The sequence below is a fragment of the Lutjanus erythropterus genome, chromosome 12 (assembly GCF_056507025.1).
Source record: "Lutjanus erythropterus isolate fLutEry1 chromosome 12, fLutEry1.hap2, whole genome shotgun sequence".
In the NCBI taxonomy this organism is placed as follows: domain Eukaryota; kingdom Metazoa; phylum Chordata; class Actinopteri; order Lutjaniformes; family Lutjanidae; genus Lutjanus; species Lutjanus erythropterus.
Window position 1 is genome coordinate 16,872,122 of NC_139328.1, and position 17,512 is coordinate 16,889,633.

General features: G+C 38.5%; 1 protein-coding gene across 1 annotated transcript in view; it reads left to right on the forward strand.

The window, feature by feature from the left end:
- The first annotated feature begins 3,070 nt into the window (after positions 1 to 3,070).
- The window catches only part of st6galnac3 (ST6 (alpha-N-acetyl-neuraminyl-2,3-beta-galactosyl-1,3)-N-acetylgalactosaminide alpha-2,6-sialyltransferase 3), a 104,305-nt gene continuing 89,863 nt past the window's right edge, over positions 3,071 to 17,512 (forward strand). Inside the window, exon 1 of the mRNA XM_084732054.1 lies at positions 3,071 to 4,213. Within this exon, the coding sequence (XP_084588180.1) occupies positions 4,196 to 4,213 (18 nt within the window). The 5' untranslated portion in view covers positions 3,071 to 4,195. The remainder of the gene's footprint in view (positions 4,214 to 17,512) is intronic.

A 17,512-nucleotide genomic window follows, 5' to 3' on the forward strand; every position in this document is an offset into this window, starting at 1 on the left:
GGTCAGGACTCTATAAAATTGTAGCAACCAGGTTACATCGCTGTCTCTGTATGTTTCCTTTGCTCTCTGTCTGTGAGAGCTGCAGAAAGAGTTATACACACATATATACACACATGCAGCGCAGACTGAGGGTCACTTCATCTGTATTCACACAAATTCTTGAATTGCACGGAGGTGTGGGCCTGTTTGTTTGTGCTTTAGATCATAACTGCTGTGAAACAATTAGAAAATAACATTTAATTTATCTCATTCACTTATATGACACCGCTCTCTGTCCTAATTCACACCCTATAGCCCCCTTTTACACCGGACGACAAAACCTATGAACCTCCACTAACGTTTGGCTTTTGTCTTCAGTGAGAAAGAGTACAGTCAGCATTCACTCCTGAGTCAAAAGACTTGCGGAAGACATGGGTATTTATTAGCTCCAGCTCTGATTGGTGGTGATGGAAACATGACACCCAGGTGGACATGCTAATTTGACTCCTTTTCAGTGGGAACGAAGGCTTTTTGCCTCAGTCTGTAATTTCTGCAGCTCTTTTGCCTCTTTTTCACACACATGTACTGCTTGGCTTGATGTGGTTTGACTCTGTGCAGCAACCCAGCACAGCAAAGTGTGTATTTAACTGATGATGAGCTCATCGTCTTATTTCCTCTAAATTGTTCACAATAAAGGTCCCCTGCTATTTTGTTATCTAAAAGCTTTTATTATGAAGCAAAATCAGGAAATGTTTGTTTTTCATAACTAGTGAATTAACCCGACTCCTATCAGCTGACAGTGAACATGAAACGGTAAAATAGGGCAGATACCAGAGGCAAAAAAGCAATGCAGCAGAGAAGTCAGTGCTTTTGTAGCTACTTCTCTGTGGTTTGAGAACTAAACACACAGACACTTATAATATCTTTCCAAAAAAACTCTTTCAGAACAACTGGAAAAAGACGAACCTCACTGCAAGAACTGTGCTCTATCTGATCGGGACCAAAGCATTGTTGTGGTGCACTCTGGCAGCGCTACACCTCTGCTGTAATGGTAGAATCAGTTTGCCCGAGCTGTTCATAAACGCACCAGAGTCGGTAAAACTTCCCAAGCACAGCAAATTAGTAAGAAAATAAGGAAACAGAGGCAGAGGGCAGAGTCTCTGCAGATACAGGCACCACCACACACTTCCAGTGAGTCATAAATGATGATTGAAAGTAATTATGTTTATATGAGTCCATACATTGTTTTTTGTTTATTTTTTAGGAAAATTATGCATATTATGCCTTTAACCTTATGATACAAAATCCTAGCAACAGTTTACAATGCAGTGCAATGCTTAGAGAAAAAGAACACAAATTAAACACAGCAAGGGTATACAACAACCATTGACATAAATATATAAGTATATAAACAAATCAGTGAATGTTACTTTGTTTAATTACTTTAATAAAGGAGTCAACAGATCATTTTTTGAAATTAATTTTAAAAATACCTAATCAACAAAACAGATGACTCTTGGCCGATGTTGAAGCAAAAAAAAAAAAAAAAAAAATAGCTGCATAAATAATTGGCTGATGGCTGATTAAACATGATAAAGTTCCCTCTAGGCTGCCCTATGGGTGGAGAAAGTTCTGCCCAATATAATTAGTTGGTCACTATGCGCCTCTAATAGTTTATAGTTCCCTGTGTTTATTAAAAAGTAAAATGAGGTAAAAATGAACTTTATTATCAAACATCATACAAAGTACAACATACAGCGAGATTTGTTTTCTGCATTTAACCCATCGTAGTCCTAGGAACAGTGGGCAGCTGCCGTGCAGAGTCTGGAGACCAACTCAACAGGCCTGGGGAGAACATGCAAACTGCATGCAAAAGTTACTGTACTGTAAGTAATACAATGAGACAATCACACATTTAATCTAAACCAGGGATTGGAACTGTTTCACCATAACTACATCACAAATTTCAATGCTTCACTGCATACAGTTTTTATTTTTTCACTTTTCCCCTTCAGATAGTCTTGAGTCCAGCACTACATATAACCAAGTTTGTGGTGAAAAATTTTTGAATAAAATGGTCAATGGTCAGCAGTCAAAAAACACAGAATTACCTCCTCACAGTTGTTTGTCTCCACCAACCAGTCAAGTTACAGCTTTCATCCATGTCTGTCCAGACTCATACAATGTACGTGGTGAAGACTTTAATTTAATAAAAGGTATTAAGTGCATACAAGCTGTATGTCCAGTGATTATACCTGAATGTGCGTGCATGTACACACACGCATGCACACACACGCATGCACACACACGCATGCACACACACACACACACACACACACACACACACACACACACACACACACACACACACACACACACACACACACACAAGCGATATATTATTTGGGGGTTGCCTGGCAGAGATCTGCACTCTACTGAATGCACTCTTCCACATTGATTTGTTTTGGGAAAGATGGATTACTCAGGACTAAAAACATATCAGGCGATGTGCTTCAAACCATGATGAAATATTTTACTGGTGATCAGTATATGATGGTAATTTTATAAAATGGTAAGACTTAATTACTGCAATTAAGTAATTTTTGGGGGGGCCCTAGTAATTTCATGAGTAAGTATGCATTACACTATGCATTTACTGTTTAAAATCATAATTCACTGAGTTGCCTACAACTTGAATTCATATCCAAGCCTTTCATCTGCATATCTGTAGCCAATAAACCTCTCTGACTGCAAACATACAGATGAAAACAAACTGCAGCGCGGGCGGGTTTGGAGAGGTGACTGTGACAGCTGGTCAGAACAGAGCAGAAGTTGGGAGTAATTTAGACTGAAGATTTAGGAAAACCCAAACTCCATTTGATTAGATAATACTGCATTAAACATCAAATGGTTAAAGTAACTAATACTCTGAGTAGTTTTGGGGAAGAATACTTTGAACTCAGAAGGGCAGTTCACCCCAAAATCAAGCAATTCAATTTGTTATCTTACCCATCATTTTATTTATCCATCTAAATAATTTTGGTAGTTTTGAGTCGCTGAGCTTGAGACATCAACATTCTTCCCAATATAATGGAACTAAAAGCAACTACCCGACTACTCAAGGTAACCCACAGACCTTGTTGTGAGCTATTTCATGTAAGAACTACTTTCTTTCAAGTAGACAGAAAGTAGTTCTGGTAGATTCTACTGTAGAATATCATCTGTCTGTCCCGTTCCTTTGAATATCATATCTCAAGAACACCTTGAGGGAATTTCTCCAAACTTGGCACAAATCACTTTGACTCAAAGATGAACTGATTACATTTTGGTGGTCAAAGGTCAAGGTGACCTCATGAAATCATGGAAAGCTGGTAGGGGAGGACTGAGGCGGTGCCAGCTGAGTGCCACTGAGCATTTGTGCCAAATGTGAAGAAATTCCCTCAAGGCATTCTTGATATCATGTTCAGATGGGATAGTCTGAAAACATAATGCCTCTGGCCATAAAAACATAAAGGCATAAAAGTAAAAAAAAAAAAAAAAAGAGGTTTCAAGGTTTTTCATAAATTGTGGATCACAGAGGTCCTTCAGCATAACTGAACTTTTTTTTTGAACTTTTTCAAAATAATGACTTTTCATCCCAGAATAAGATGAAAAAAATAGAGAAAAAATATCAAAAATAATGAGTTAGTATCCTAAAATAAGTGTCTCAATATAGGAAATCTCAAATTAATGATTTTCTTTTTGATAATGGTATCTGAAAAACAATGACTACTTATTTTTATGAAGTTTATCATCATATTGACTTACAGGATCTTTTTTTTTTTTTTTATAAGCTTATTCTGATATGTCAGTTATAAAATCCCAAAATTCACACACAGCCTGTCTGCAGATTGTTATGCTGTAAAGGCAGAAGTCAGGAAATCAGAGGTGGTCACGTGACGCAGAGGGGGCGGGGCTCTGCGTCTGCGCCGGCCAGTAGCAGCGCAGCGTCGGTCCAGGTCCCAGCAGCTCCATGGGAAAAAAAAAAAACCGGAGAGGAGACGAATAACGGTACACTCCAACATTTATGGAGCCGAGCCCCGCATATAACCGCACCGCAGCAGCGTCTCCTCCCGTGATGCGTTCATGAGTCAAAGTGTCGGCAGACGGAGGCGGTGAACGGCGGTCTGGAGCTGACGAAAACAAGCGGTCCACCATTGTCTGCGTAGAAATAAGAATGGCCTGGATGTGGAAGGTAAGAGGGGCTTTCTCTCTCACATACATCACAGTCAAAAAGAGGAAAAAGGAGGAAAAAACACAGCAGGAGCAGCTGACGTGGTTGTCTTCACGTCCGTGTGCGTTTTAGCAGATGTGAGGTGAAATGTGAGCTGTGGTGGAGATGCTCCGTGGAGGTAATTATCCTCCTCTGGCTTCTGTGTGGTCGCCTGTGTGTGTGTGTGTGTGTGTTTGTGTGTATGTGTGTGTGTTTTCTTTTTCTTTTTGGGTTGAATTTGTAATTTTGGCTTGTTCACATGAAGGAAAAGCCATGCAGGCCCTCGTGTTTGTGTTTGTGTTGCATTCAGTCCATGTTTGTGATTAGCGTTCGTGGGAAAAGGAAGACGCATGCAGGCCATCCAGCTGTGTTCATCCTGCGTGACACGTTCAGGTGTTCACATGAGGAGAGGAGTTCACAGAGATGCCTTCACAGAGGAGGAGAAAGTTAACAAAAAGTTCCTCAGCCACTCTCACTCTCTTTATCTTTGTGTCACAATTTTAATTTTAGTTGTATGTCAGTAATTTACACATATTGTCACCATCAACACTGCAAGAGTTTAAATAAGTTGTTCATATGTGACACAACACTCAATTTGTCTCAGAGCTACAAGTAATAATTATCTTAAGTAGACCTATAATGAATTGGTGTCTCAATCAGTTGCTGTCTCAAAGTAATGAGTGATATGAAAATAATGAGAAACATCAAAATAATGAGTTTCTATCTCAAAATAATGAGAAACTTTATCACAATAATGAGTTACTTCCTAAAAATAATGACTTGTATTTCAAAATAATGACACACTTTGTCAAAACAAATAGTTGGTATCTCAAAATAATGAGAAACTTTATAAAAATGACTTAGTGTCTCAAAATAATGAGAAACTGTCAAAATGATGACGTAGTTTCTCAGAAATAATGTACTTATTTTGAGAAAGTTTCTCAGTATAATGACAGCATCACACAGCATACATTTTTCACAACAGCCAAACTGATACAGGGTAAACACAGATGAAACCATTCAGCAATTAAGGCTGGTTCCATTTAGTGTAGCAGAGCCTTTCAGTGAGCCCCCTGACTGTTTGACCTGAATGGAACTTTAATTATTATCATTGGGAACACCTGTGTTCACCTCAACAGGGGGTCTTTGATTCCTCAGGGGCTTCTCAGGGTTACTGCAGGGGGGGGCACCAAATTATTGTATTATATATATATTTTAAGTTTTTTTTTATTTCATTTATTGTGCAAAAAAAAGTTGGGTATTTATTTGAATTTTCTTGATTTTTCTACTCATGAAGAAAACCCATCCATCCATCCATTTTCTGTAACTGCTTATTCCCGAAGGGTCGCGGGGGGCTGGAGCCTATCCCAGCTGACATTGGGCGAGAGGCGGGGTTCACCCTGGACAAGTCGCCAGTTTGTCGCAGGGCTGACACACAGAGACAGACACTCACACTCACATACACACCTACGGGTAATTTTGAGTCACCAATTAACCTAGCATGCATGTCTTTGGACTGTGGGAGGAACCCACGCAGACACAGGGAGAACATGCAAACTCTGCACAGAAAGGCCCCGCCCCAGCCAGCTGAAGGATTCGAACTCAGGACCTTCTTGCTGTGAGGCGGCAGTGCTAACCACCACCACGAAGAAAACCCAACACATTTAATTTTCACAACACTGACAAAAGCTAGCTAACCTAGTAAATCACTGTTCAGCACTTGTCTATAATGGTGAACTAGTTAGCTAGTTTTCACAGGTGAACAAAAGCAGAATCTCCCAAACAATAGAAGTGAATGGTTTCTCTGAAACTCCAGCAGTGTTTTGTGGACTGAAAAACTAAACCTGACCTTAAATCTGCATGAGGGCGAATAAACAATGCCTGAATTTTCACTTTTAGGTGAAGTATCCCTTTAAAGGGAGGTAAATAGTCTAGCAGTGTTATATTTTCCCTGGAGAACTATACATAATATTTGCATTTTTTGTCTGAAAAGTGACCGAAATGATTAATGTATTAAAAGAGTTGCAGATTATTTTAGCAGATCAACTAATGAACTAGTTGACCAACCAACTGTTTCAGCTTTAACTGGTACTGAAACTCAGGCCACTGATTTACCAACACAGGAGCTGTGTTCCACTTGTTACATTATCAAACTCTTTATTTGTAAAATATCACTTTGACTTGCTTGGAATCATTCGATTATAGTATAGCAGCATGTAATTTGTTGATAATTGAGGTTTTAATACAGTAAAAACAAAAAAAAGTTCTCTCCTGATGTTTTATACAAACAGTCAAGCACAGTTGAAGGTGTCAAGCATCATTCTCCCTTCATCACATGTTTATTTTTCTTCAGTCAGACAGTCTGTCAGAGTTAACATACAATCTTAGTTTGGTGTTGTCAGACTCTGTGTTTTATCTTTACTTTAGTCTGCCAAAGTTAAGAGTTTTCATTCATTTAAAGGAACTGTAGTTCCTGTCAATCCTCCAACACCCACAGGAAGAAACGAGTCTCTGTCAACAACATGTCACTTTACAGACTCGTTCAGGCTGTTTTTGTTATCAGCGACAGGAGATAATTTCACACTAGATTCGACACTGTTGTATTTTAATAGAAAATGAAAGTGTAATTACATGGTACAAATTTCAGAGTGATTGAAGGAAACGTAAACGAGGAGTGGACAGAAGTAAATGAGCTGTAACTTTGAGTTAAGTGACACCAGTATCCGAACATCAGCCTGTTGTAAAATACAACTTTAGCTTTATCACGGTCGATATCAGACATTTACAGCACTGTCTTACCAAAGTGGAAATGCATATGTTCTTTTTGTATATTTATGATCCATACAGTAGATTGGCATTCATGGTGTTTCTGTGCTTTTCTGCTGAATCTGTCCTCTTGTAATTCTTAGTAATAAACTGATATAGAGGATGGATAGATGGATGGATAAAGTGATGGTCAATGGTTTGATAGATGAACTAATGTATCTGCATGTCCCTGCTTTATTTTCCAGACTTTCCTTATATTTATTTTTAAATTAATCCTCTGAAAACCGGTGCTTCTGGTTCTTTTTTTCCCTTCTAATTGCACAAATTTTTTTTTTCCACATTGCTTGCTAGCAGCAGCAGCAGCCTGCTCCGCTTGCAGGTTAATGTCCGTGTCTGTGCTGAATGTTGTTTAACATTGCTCCAGTCGAGTGGGTATATATCAGTTTATTTGGACATAGCTTACATTCATCCTTGTTTTCATTTTCTAGTTTAAAACACAGACAAAGCATGCTGGTTTTTACGAGCTGACATCTTTCCGACTTTGTTGATCACAGCGTCTGAGGTTGGATGGGCCATCGGGGCATTTTTTCTGGATAAGAGGGGCTGCTGTCTGACGATGCTGCAGCCTCGACTAGTGGCAGGTGGTTGCATATCTTATTCTGACAACCTAACTTTTTTCTGGCCATGGAGCATGGTTAATGTTGAACCATGATTATTAGTCTGTTCATCAAGATGAACAATTGATGGTGCTAATTCTCCTGTGAGAATTTGTTTCTCCAGTGGAACAGAAGTAGTGACGTTTATATCACATGATTCATGTACATCACGATTTATTCTTTAAGATTGTCCCCATTGCGTTTTGTTGCAGCCATTGTTTTTATTGATAGACCAAATTTTTCCACGTAAGCCAAATGTAAACATGTTTCTTCTGCCAATATTTAGTTGCGTATAATAGAAACGGTTCCTGCAAATAGTACTTTTTAATATTCATTTAAAAAAACATGTTAATAAGTAAACAAGCTATATCAAAGAGCCCAACTTTTCGTACCCAAACCATGAACATGCAACAGAAGTGGCTGCTCGTTTAGGTACGAGCTCCTGTATGAGTTTTGGGATACATTGCTATACCAGGTAACACGGCATTAACAGCACTCGTTTTTCCCCATTCCTCGGATTTAGCAGGTCTCTTAATTCCTCTGCTGACACTGTTAAAACTTTATACTTTACTTTATGGATCTCTGAAAGCAGGACTTTAGTCTCTGAACTCTAAAAGCTATTCTTGTTACTCTTTGATGCCATTTTTATGAATGAAAACTTCCTGACCTACAGGATGGGAAGCATAGCCTTATATGGTATAATTGTGACATTAAGTTTTTTTTCATTTACAAGGCTCATGCACCCAAATACACACAGGCAGATCATTTAAACAGTTATCTGAAGACGTGTCGCTATGAACTGCTATGCCAGGTCAGACCATGGATTCAGCCGGAGAGCAAGACTCGCCGCTGTCATGTAAAGTGTGGTTGTATTTTAGACAGAGACTCAACAGTTTGGCTCTCCTTAGCTCCACAAACTGGACATGATCTATCACGGCGGGACAGCTGCTCTGCACGAGTGCTGGAAGTGAAGCACCGAGCAACTTGTTCTCCTCCTGCAGCTGCAGCATGGCCCCATTTACTTTCTTCAGCACCCAAGCATGATACATGAGGATTATCAAAATGTGCAAGATGTTTCTGTTAGTAGAAATCACTGATGACAGATTCAAGTGATGCACCGCTGCTGTTAACTTTACATCATGTGTCATCTGACAGTGTTATTCTGCTGTTTTGTACTTTCTGTTCACTTTATCAACCACGTACGAGACACAAATGGCTGAAACTGAAATGAAATGAATTGCAGACTGTCTGTCTTTACATTTAAGTAGCTGGAATCAAAAATATCAAAATCAAAATATTTGCAGATAGTTCATAATTGATTTATTAATCGATTAAATGTTGCAGCTCTACAATATATTGCAATCTATTGAACCATAACCACTTTATCATACATAACACAATGCCAGAGTCTTGCCAATACATGTTTTGTAAAAAAAGTACCTAAATATCAGGTATATATATAAATAATGGATGACTGATATAAACAAAGCTTGTAGAAACATAAAGAAATGACATAAATGTTGTGTTTCTTGAAATAAGCTCTAAATAAATAAACCTGTATTGGTATTTTCTGATTACATCTCAATCACACAGACAGTCTGTACGGTCTGCATTCAAAGAGACTGACAGTAATATGGAAAACAGCTGTATCTACATATTCCTACAGCATGCATAGTATGTGTTAGGTGATGTGTTCAGGTGCAGGAGAGGATGCATTTCTTTACCCAGCAGCCTGTCCTGCCTTGGTACAGTTCATGACACTGAGAACAGTTTGACTTGCACTGTGCTACTTAGTTCATGTGTATAATTGGTGAGAGAGGCCTGCAGAGAGAGAGCTGTGATGTCCAGGGTTCCCCCTTTGTTGGCATGCGTTTTAATTGGAGTGAGTTCATCCGTGAAGAACCGCGGTTGAGCTGGGAAAGGCTGCGGCTGTTGTCCTCCATCACAACAGTTCAGGATGACCTGTCCATCATCCAAACACGGTGATGCTGCTGTTACTCCTAACTACATATGGCAGAACAAGGCCAGCGCAGCAAGTTTTTTTCTGACGGGTTCATGCGGGTACACAAACAGTAAAAGGAGATTTCAGTGTAATTAATGAATGGACACGCACACAAATACACAGTCATTTGTGTTGAGAGGTGTTGGAACAGCTTTGGGGAATGCAGTGAGTGTCCCAGTTCTTAAGAGTTGCAGGGATGAATGGCACTTCTCTGAGTCGCCCTGGTCCCATGTGACTGTGTTCCAGCAGCAGGCAGGCTGATAAAAAGTGCCCCGCCACAGTTTTAGAGAAAGCACAGGGCACTGGCATGATGTTGAATGAGGCTGAGGCTCCAGTTTATATTCAGAGGTCTATCAAATCTGTGCTCAGATTTCCCTTTGTGCCCTTGTGTTGAGTGTGAAATTTATACAAGATCTTTGGGAATCCATTGTTTTCAAGTTCTCAATCAGGCTGCACAGGCTTCTGAAGGAAAAGTTGATTTCATTTTTAATCCTGCAGCAAAAGGAGAGGAAGATAGAGGCCTTCATACAATAATGATAGTTAATGTCATGACAGTTTTTTGGGTCGCTTTATAGCAGAAGTTTAGTTTTACTCATAAACCATACTTGCCAACCTTGATACCTCAAAAATAGGGAGAATGCTGATACAAAAAAATAGTTTCAGAGACATTATGTCCTGTATTCTGATGACTTTTAAAGAATGAAACTGACAAAGTAACACTGCAAGAGCAAAAACTAGACTGCAACAACATAAATTTACTTTTAATTCTCAGAAAAGAATACAGAATAATTTGTGTCTCTAACTTGGACTTACATAAAAGAAAAATTAGAACAAAATTGATGTGGCAGATTTTGCAAAATGCATGACCCTTTCCTTTAAAACCTCCCTTCAGGAGCTTCTTAGGAAGACTTTTAGAGTTGTGTCAGGCTTTTAGAAACAGGTTGTGATAATGACAATGGGAAAAAGTTGTGAAAATTTGTCATAAAAAGGGAGAAATACAGGAGAATTGCAATCCTGGTAGGAAATAAGGATAAGGCAATGAAAAAATGTTAGTCTCCTGAGAAAATCAGGAGGATTGACAATTATGTCATAAAGTGAGTTTGGGACCAAGTCACTGGGATTCATGCAAGAACAGATTTCTTAAGCAGTTTTGCAAATGATTTAGGAGAACCTGCTGCGTTCTCCTGCTTTCTTGTATTATGTTTTTTTTTTTTTTTAGGTACAAAGACAATTTCCAGACCTGTTGCAGGATTCATGTGCTGTCAGTCTTCTGTCATCCAAATCAAATGATGACTGTATATTTCATTAGTTTGACATTTTTTGACATTTTTGTCTTGAAAAATAAATTAAAAGTAATAATTATGTCAGCATTATTCTGTTTCACTACATTTCAAATTATAATATAATTCTAAAATTACACATAAAGCTCATCACTAATTTAAACTGGCCACTGCCTCTTGGTGTCTGTCCTCGGTTTAACATCACCTATTATGACACTTATTCTGCCCTTCGTCTCAGTGATGAAGGCTTGAAACTTCCTCCTCCTCCTGTTACAATCATTGATTGTTTTGCCGTGGCAAGATGTTTTTAAGCCATTATCATATCGAACAATTTCTTTTTTATTTTAGTAACATGAGCCTCAGGTAACACGGCATTAACGGCACTCGTTTTTCCCCATTCCTCTGCTTTAGCAGGTCTCTTAATTCCTCTGCTGACACTGTTAAAACTTTATACTTTACTTTATGGATCTCTGAAAGCAGGACTTCAGTCTCTGAACTCTAAAAGTTATTCTTGTTACTCTTTGATGCAATTTTCATGAATGAAGACTTCCTGACCTACAGGATGGGAAGCAAAGCCTTATATGGTATAATTGCTCATTTACAAGGCTCATGCACCCAAATACACACAGGCAGCTCATTTAAATAGTGTAATAGTTTAAATAGTTATCTGAAGTTCAACCATTTGCTGAATCTGCTGTTTTGATACAATCTCACTGTACAAAAAAGAGAAATTTGAGATACATAAAAGAATACAAAAATGTTCTTGCTTGAGGTCCAGTGTTTTACAGGTCACAAGTAAGTCTCAAGTCTTTGCACTCAGTTTCCAAGGCAAGACTGACAAGACCAAAGTCACAAGTCCTAAATTTTGAGTTTCAAGTGCTGGAGAAATCACAATGTGCTCCTCACCAAATGTAGTGCCTTTTTAACAACAGTCTTAGCTTACTGGTTTTTTGTGTAACTTCAAATGTTGAACAAAGTTGGGAGTAACAAAACTTTAGTCCTTCATTCTCTCCTGCAACTGGATTGGATGCTGTCAGACTCATTCAGACAAAGAGGATCTTGGGAATTTGAGGAATTAAATGACTTGCTGGGATGAATGAATAACATTCACATTAGCAGATCCAAGAAACAAAGAGAAATTAATTGATTCATGGCACACTTTTAAAATAACATATCCTGCTTTTTAATCTTTGGTCTTGGGGGGAAGGTATCAAGTCAAAAGACTCAAGTCAAGTTGAGTTGCAAGTCTTTTTTGATTTTGTCATGTTGAGTGTAAGTCATCAAATATGTGAATCGAGTCTGACTCGAGTCCCCAGCTCTGCTCATGAATGTGCTGAACGTGATATGAATCAAAGCAGAATGAAAATCCATTTAAATTCAGTTTCTAACCTAAAACTATAATTGCTTTATGCTTTTTTCGTGATAACCCCCCTTCATTGTTGGTATCCAGGACACAAAAAATAGTGTAGTTCATAATACAATGAATCACTTTTGAGGGGCCAGTGTTTTCAGTTAAGCTAGACTGATAAATTGGCTGGGATGATATATTGGCTGATATTAAGTTTTTGCTTTGAGCTGACACCTTCTGGTTGGTTGGTTCGATTGATTGTTTATTATCGCTTGTGTTATTCTCATAAGGAGAAAAGCACACCTTAATCCATTATTGTCAGGAGTAGGGCTGCAGGTTCATATTGTGATTCTTTTGACTGAAATTGCGATATGTGATACGAATAGTGGAAATGATCGTTTTTTTCATTGCATCTTCATGTTCACTGAAAAAAAAAAGATTAAAATTGTGATGTTGTGATTTTTTTTTGAGGTCTCTCCCAATCAAACATGTTTTCTTTCATCTCAAGAACAAGAATTTTAGGCCAGGACATCTCTGCAACACTTAAAATGCTGTTTTCTCATGCATTTTTCTTTCTTCAAAAAATTGTGATTTGGCTCTGGTTCTACAGTTTGGATATTGCACTTGGCCATATTGCATTTCATTGTCATTGCGATTAGTTGTGCAGCCCTAGTCAGGAGATAAATAATAAAAAGTTTATTTTAGATATAGTGCTTTGTAACTTTAACGTAACTTCAGATTGCAACGAGGGTCAGGCAGTTCAATGATGAATCTATACCAACTGTCTTGTCATGTTTTATGCCGTTCAGTGTTTATTTGTCCTTTTAAACTTGGCATTAGCATGTTGCACATCTAATATGTCTGTTCCCGCAGGTTGGGGAGATGTTTGTCTGATGCTGTAATATTGAGGGACACTCAAGACAAACTGTTTGAACTTTATACCTCATGTGGAGCCAACTTAGTAAAGACATAGTAGGTGGGATGCCAGTGACTGCTGCTTTTTGGGAAAGTTTATAGCGCAGACAAGCTGCATTAGCTTTGTTGTTATACAGAAGCTGGACGGTCCTGCCCTGTAATCCTCGCCGGAGTGCATGTGTGTTTGTGTGTTGCCTCTGTAAACATACTTGATAGACATGCCCTGAAGGTAACGATATACCTACTGGGCTTGGGTAGTATCAAGGTATATCTGGGTATTCAGAGATTTCAAAGGTATGATGTTTTTTTATACAGTAATTGTGAATTAAGTTGTTTAACATACTGTAGAGGTTGTTGTTATTGATGGAAAATAAAAATATAACATGAAATCAGTTTATTAAAACATGAAAGCCAACGGATTAATTGTTTGGCAGTAGGAAAGAAATAATTGTCTGGTCATTTCTGCTCTGTATCTAATCAATTAATGATGAGTTGTGGAATCGTCAAAATATTATTACATATAACTTTATCTTGAAATGATTTCTTCCAGCTACAACAGCAGTTTATTAGCCACATGATTTTATTCAATGCAGTCAGCCACCACCAAATGCGCATTTAGCCCACTGATGTGTTACTACACGCCACATCCAAGTGTCATCATTATCTATTTATTTGTTATTCTGTGGGCCATAAGTAATTAAACACAGCAAGACTGTTCTAAGTAGGCTAATTCCATATTTAGACACACAGAACTGCAGGCTAGACAATGTCATATATGTTACAATGACTCCTGTTATCAGCAGCTCATTTTTTATGTTGTTTTTGGTTTGTTTTTTATACAAATACTTCCATATATTGTATACCTCAATAATATGTCATGAAAGTATGAAGGTATGACAAAATATATGTCGCTCAAGCCTTATCTTTACATGTTAATAAAAAAAAAAAAAAAAAAAAAAGATTTGCACCCATTTAGGATACTGGGTAGAGTCACTCAGTGCACTGATTTAGTTGATCTAGAAACTGCAGGGTTTTTTTCACATTGATCAATCAATTGGTTGAATTTCGAGCAAGATTTTCTTGTTTCTTTCTTTCTTCTTTCTTTGCTGATCTTCCCATTCTACTTACAGTTAGATGCAGTTTCCAAAAATATATCCCCAGATTTTATTTATATTGTTTTAAAAATAGAAAAATACTAGGGATATCCCGATCCGATCACGTGATTTTCAAATGATCGGAAACGATCGGACAGCGAAAATGGGCATTTCGCATGGTGGAAATGTGGACGTGTTCTCTTTTTTCTGCTTCTTATTAATGCATTAATGAAGTGTCGGATCGGGACTCGGTTATCGGCAGATACTCAAAATCAAATGACTCTGACTCGGAGGCAAAAAAATGTGATCAGGACATCCCTAAAAAATACAGACAATAGCTGCAGTATCATCCTAAATTATATTTTCTAATACAAAAAGTAAATAATTCAAATTTCAGTTTGACTTTAACTGAGCCCTTTTCCTGACTGAATGACCTAAAGGAAGTCTTTGTCTTCTGCTTTGCTGTTGCCATCCATTCTCTAAAACCCTTTTGAGCCAACAGGGTACCATTTAAGCGTGTGGCTTCTTTATTATGTTAATGTAACCTACATCTGTTGTGCAAACACACACGCACGCACACACACACACACACACACACACACTTACACACACTGCTGCAGAGGCTGGTGCAAGGGTTAGCTTATTCACTGTGGTAACCAAGGGTGATAACCTCCCTGCAGATCTGGCATTAATCCACACACTGCAGAAGTCATAGTAATAGTAACTGGGCCAGCGGGCTGAGCTTTCTCTCACACAAGAAATCTTATCAACATCTGGGAAGACTTAGGGCTTTACTTGATCTCGCTACGTGTCGTTGGTCGTGTTGTTCAGGTAGTCTCTAATCCTGGGTGGTTTAATCATGTGCCAGTTCAGGGTGCTTGAACTCTGCTGCCAGCGCTGGTCATTTTCTTGGCTGCTTTTTTTTGTGCCTGTTCCTTCTCCACCCCTATTTGGACAGAATACAAAGAAAAGACACCCAGAGTTTAATGAAAGAGGTGATATGGCAGCCTACAAATTAAGTTCCACTCTGTAATTGCAGTCACGGTCAGCAGCATAAAATTACATGTCACTCACAGAGAACCTCTGGGCTGTAACCCCTGTTATTACTATACCTGCATTCACAAAGGAGCTCTCTGAGGTTTTAATGTCAAGGTTGAAGTTTTGTGCTTTAATTACCCCAAAACAAGAGGGTGGAGCCAGTATTCATGTAGAAAATAATTAAGTGCAGTTATTAATCTGTATTTGTTCTTGCATTTGAAGTCTTGACTTTCTACAGATCACAGGCCCAGCTTGAGTCAGGACAAAAACGACCCACTATCAGTATCAGGTGCCTCTGCTGACGTGTTTTGATCCAGGTATTGATTCGGAGTCCCTAGTCTGATCTTTATAGCAGCTGTCTGGAGCTTTTTTTTTTAGCAAACAAACATGTTTTCTTTCATCTGGAAATAGAGATTTATAGTCCAGGGCAACTCAACTGCACAACTGTTCTTCACTGTAATGCTGCTTTCTCACAGCCAAAAAAAAACAAAAACGTTTAGCAATTTTGATATTGCACTTGGCCATAATGCAATTTTAATAATATTGCAATTAATTGTGCAGTCCTAGTTAGAATACATTTTGCTGTTGTACATTGCTTAGCTTCCATGTTGGTGCCCATCTCTGCTTCTCCAAACCGAGGATGTGCCAACCGCCATGCACTGTGGGTAATACAGTAACTATGAACCTCATACAACCCCACTTCAAATAATCAGAACTCTTCCTTCAGTTAATTTGGATGCTCTTCATATATATATGTGTGTGAGGAGCAGTGAGATACAGAGAGGCAGTGGGAGAAGGAGGGCGGCGGGTCATACTTGTGGTTCCTGTCTAGTTGTCTGAAAGTCTCATAGAGGAATCATGAAGATTGAATGTGAATTTACAAGATGCGATTCAGTATCAGCAGATATCAGTATCAGGTATCTGATCGGAATTGATAAAAAATGAATTGGTGCATCTCTAGTCCCAGCTGTTAATTAACTTATTCTTAGAGACTTGGCTTTCAGCTGTATTGTAGGTGAACTTTGGTAACAAATGGTGATGGTCCTGACTCTTTTTTTGACACATGATTAATTGCTCAAGTCATCAGCTTTTCTTTCCAGAGAAAAGTCATTTTAATCACAGAGATTAGATAAAATATATCTTCCAGACTGTATTAATCACATCAAGATGCTCCCAGATGACCGTCCTGTGTTCTTTGGGATCTTTCAAGTCCAAACAATAAAAAACTCAACTTTCAAAAAAACAAAAAAAAAACAAAATCCCAACCCTTAGTAAAGGCACTTTCAGAGATTTGTTTTTTGACTCACAAAAACAAACTAAATGCCTCCACATGACCACTTGTTTTGGGTTAAAAGCACAGAAAACACTAAACACTTGAAATGCATGTTTTGCAGTAGATAGCTTTCTACACTGGTACTTCCGCTCTTTCTTCAAACTGGAGGTGTTCCGACCGCCATCCACTGTAGGTAATTCACTGTCTTAAGATACGTCCTTCATACAGCCCTGCTTCAAATAATCTGAACTACCCCTTTAATGTCATTGTTTGCTCGCCAAAATATTCAGTCTTGTAAAAGGATCTTGGTCTTGGTTTGGCACTTCATGAAGCACTAAGCATGACGTACCAATTAACATTTAATCGTGATCTTTCCCAAACCTTAGCCAAAGTGCTTTTGTTGCCTCAGTGTCACCACAGACGGGACTGAGGATACGAACTCTGTTCCGTCTGGTTTCTCAAAGTCCTGCGTTTCAACGGCCACCATCCACCCTGACCACTCCACATAAATGTAGTGCTTCATTCATTCAAAAAATGAGCTTAAACCAGGCAGCGATTATGATCGTCAGCGTGACTTCATTTCTAGGAGATAGGGTTGAATTTTCTGTCCCTTTGTCCATTTGAGAAAACTGGGAAAAGGCATTTTAATATCAGAAAATTTATATTTTTTATATCAGCGGAGCTTTTTTTTTTCAGATTTCATGAATCATCTCAAGCTGCTGCTACATGATCTTCTCTCTGTGGGGTCCAGATATCTTGAATTACTGTTCATTATTTGTTTTTCTGGGTATTCTATTAATATCAGTGTTTATTTTGGTGGTTTTAAGGTATTATTTTCAGATAATCAGCTGCCCACAGTGTTTATTTTAACTACACCTGTCTGATCCATCTGCAGCGCAGCACACGTTA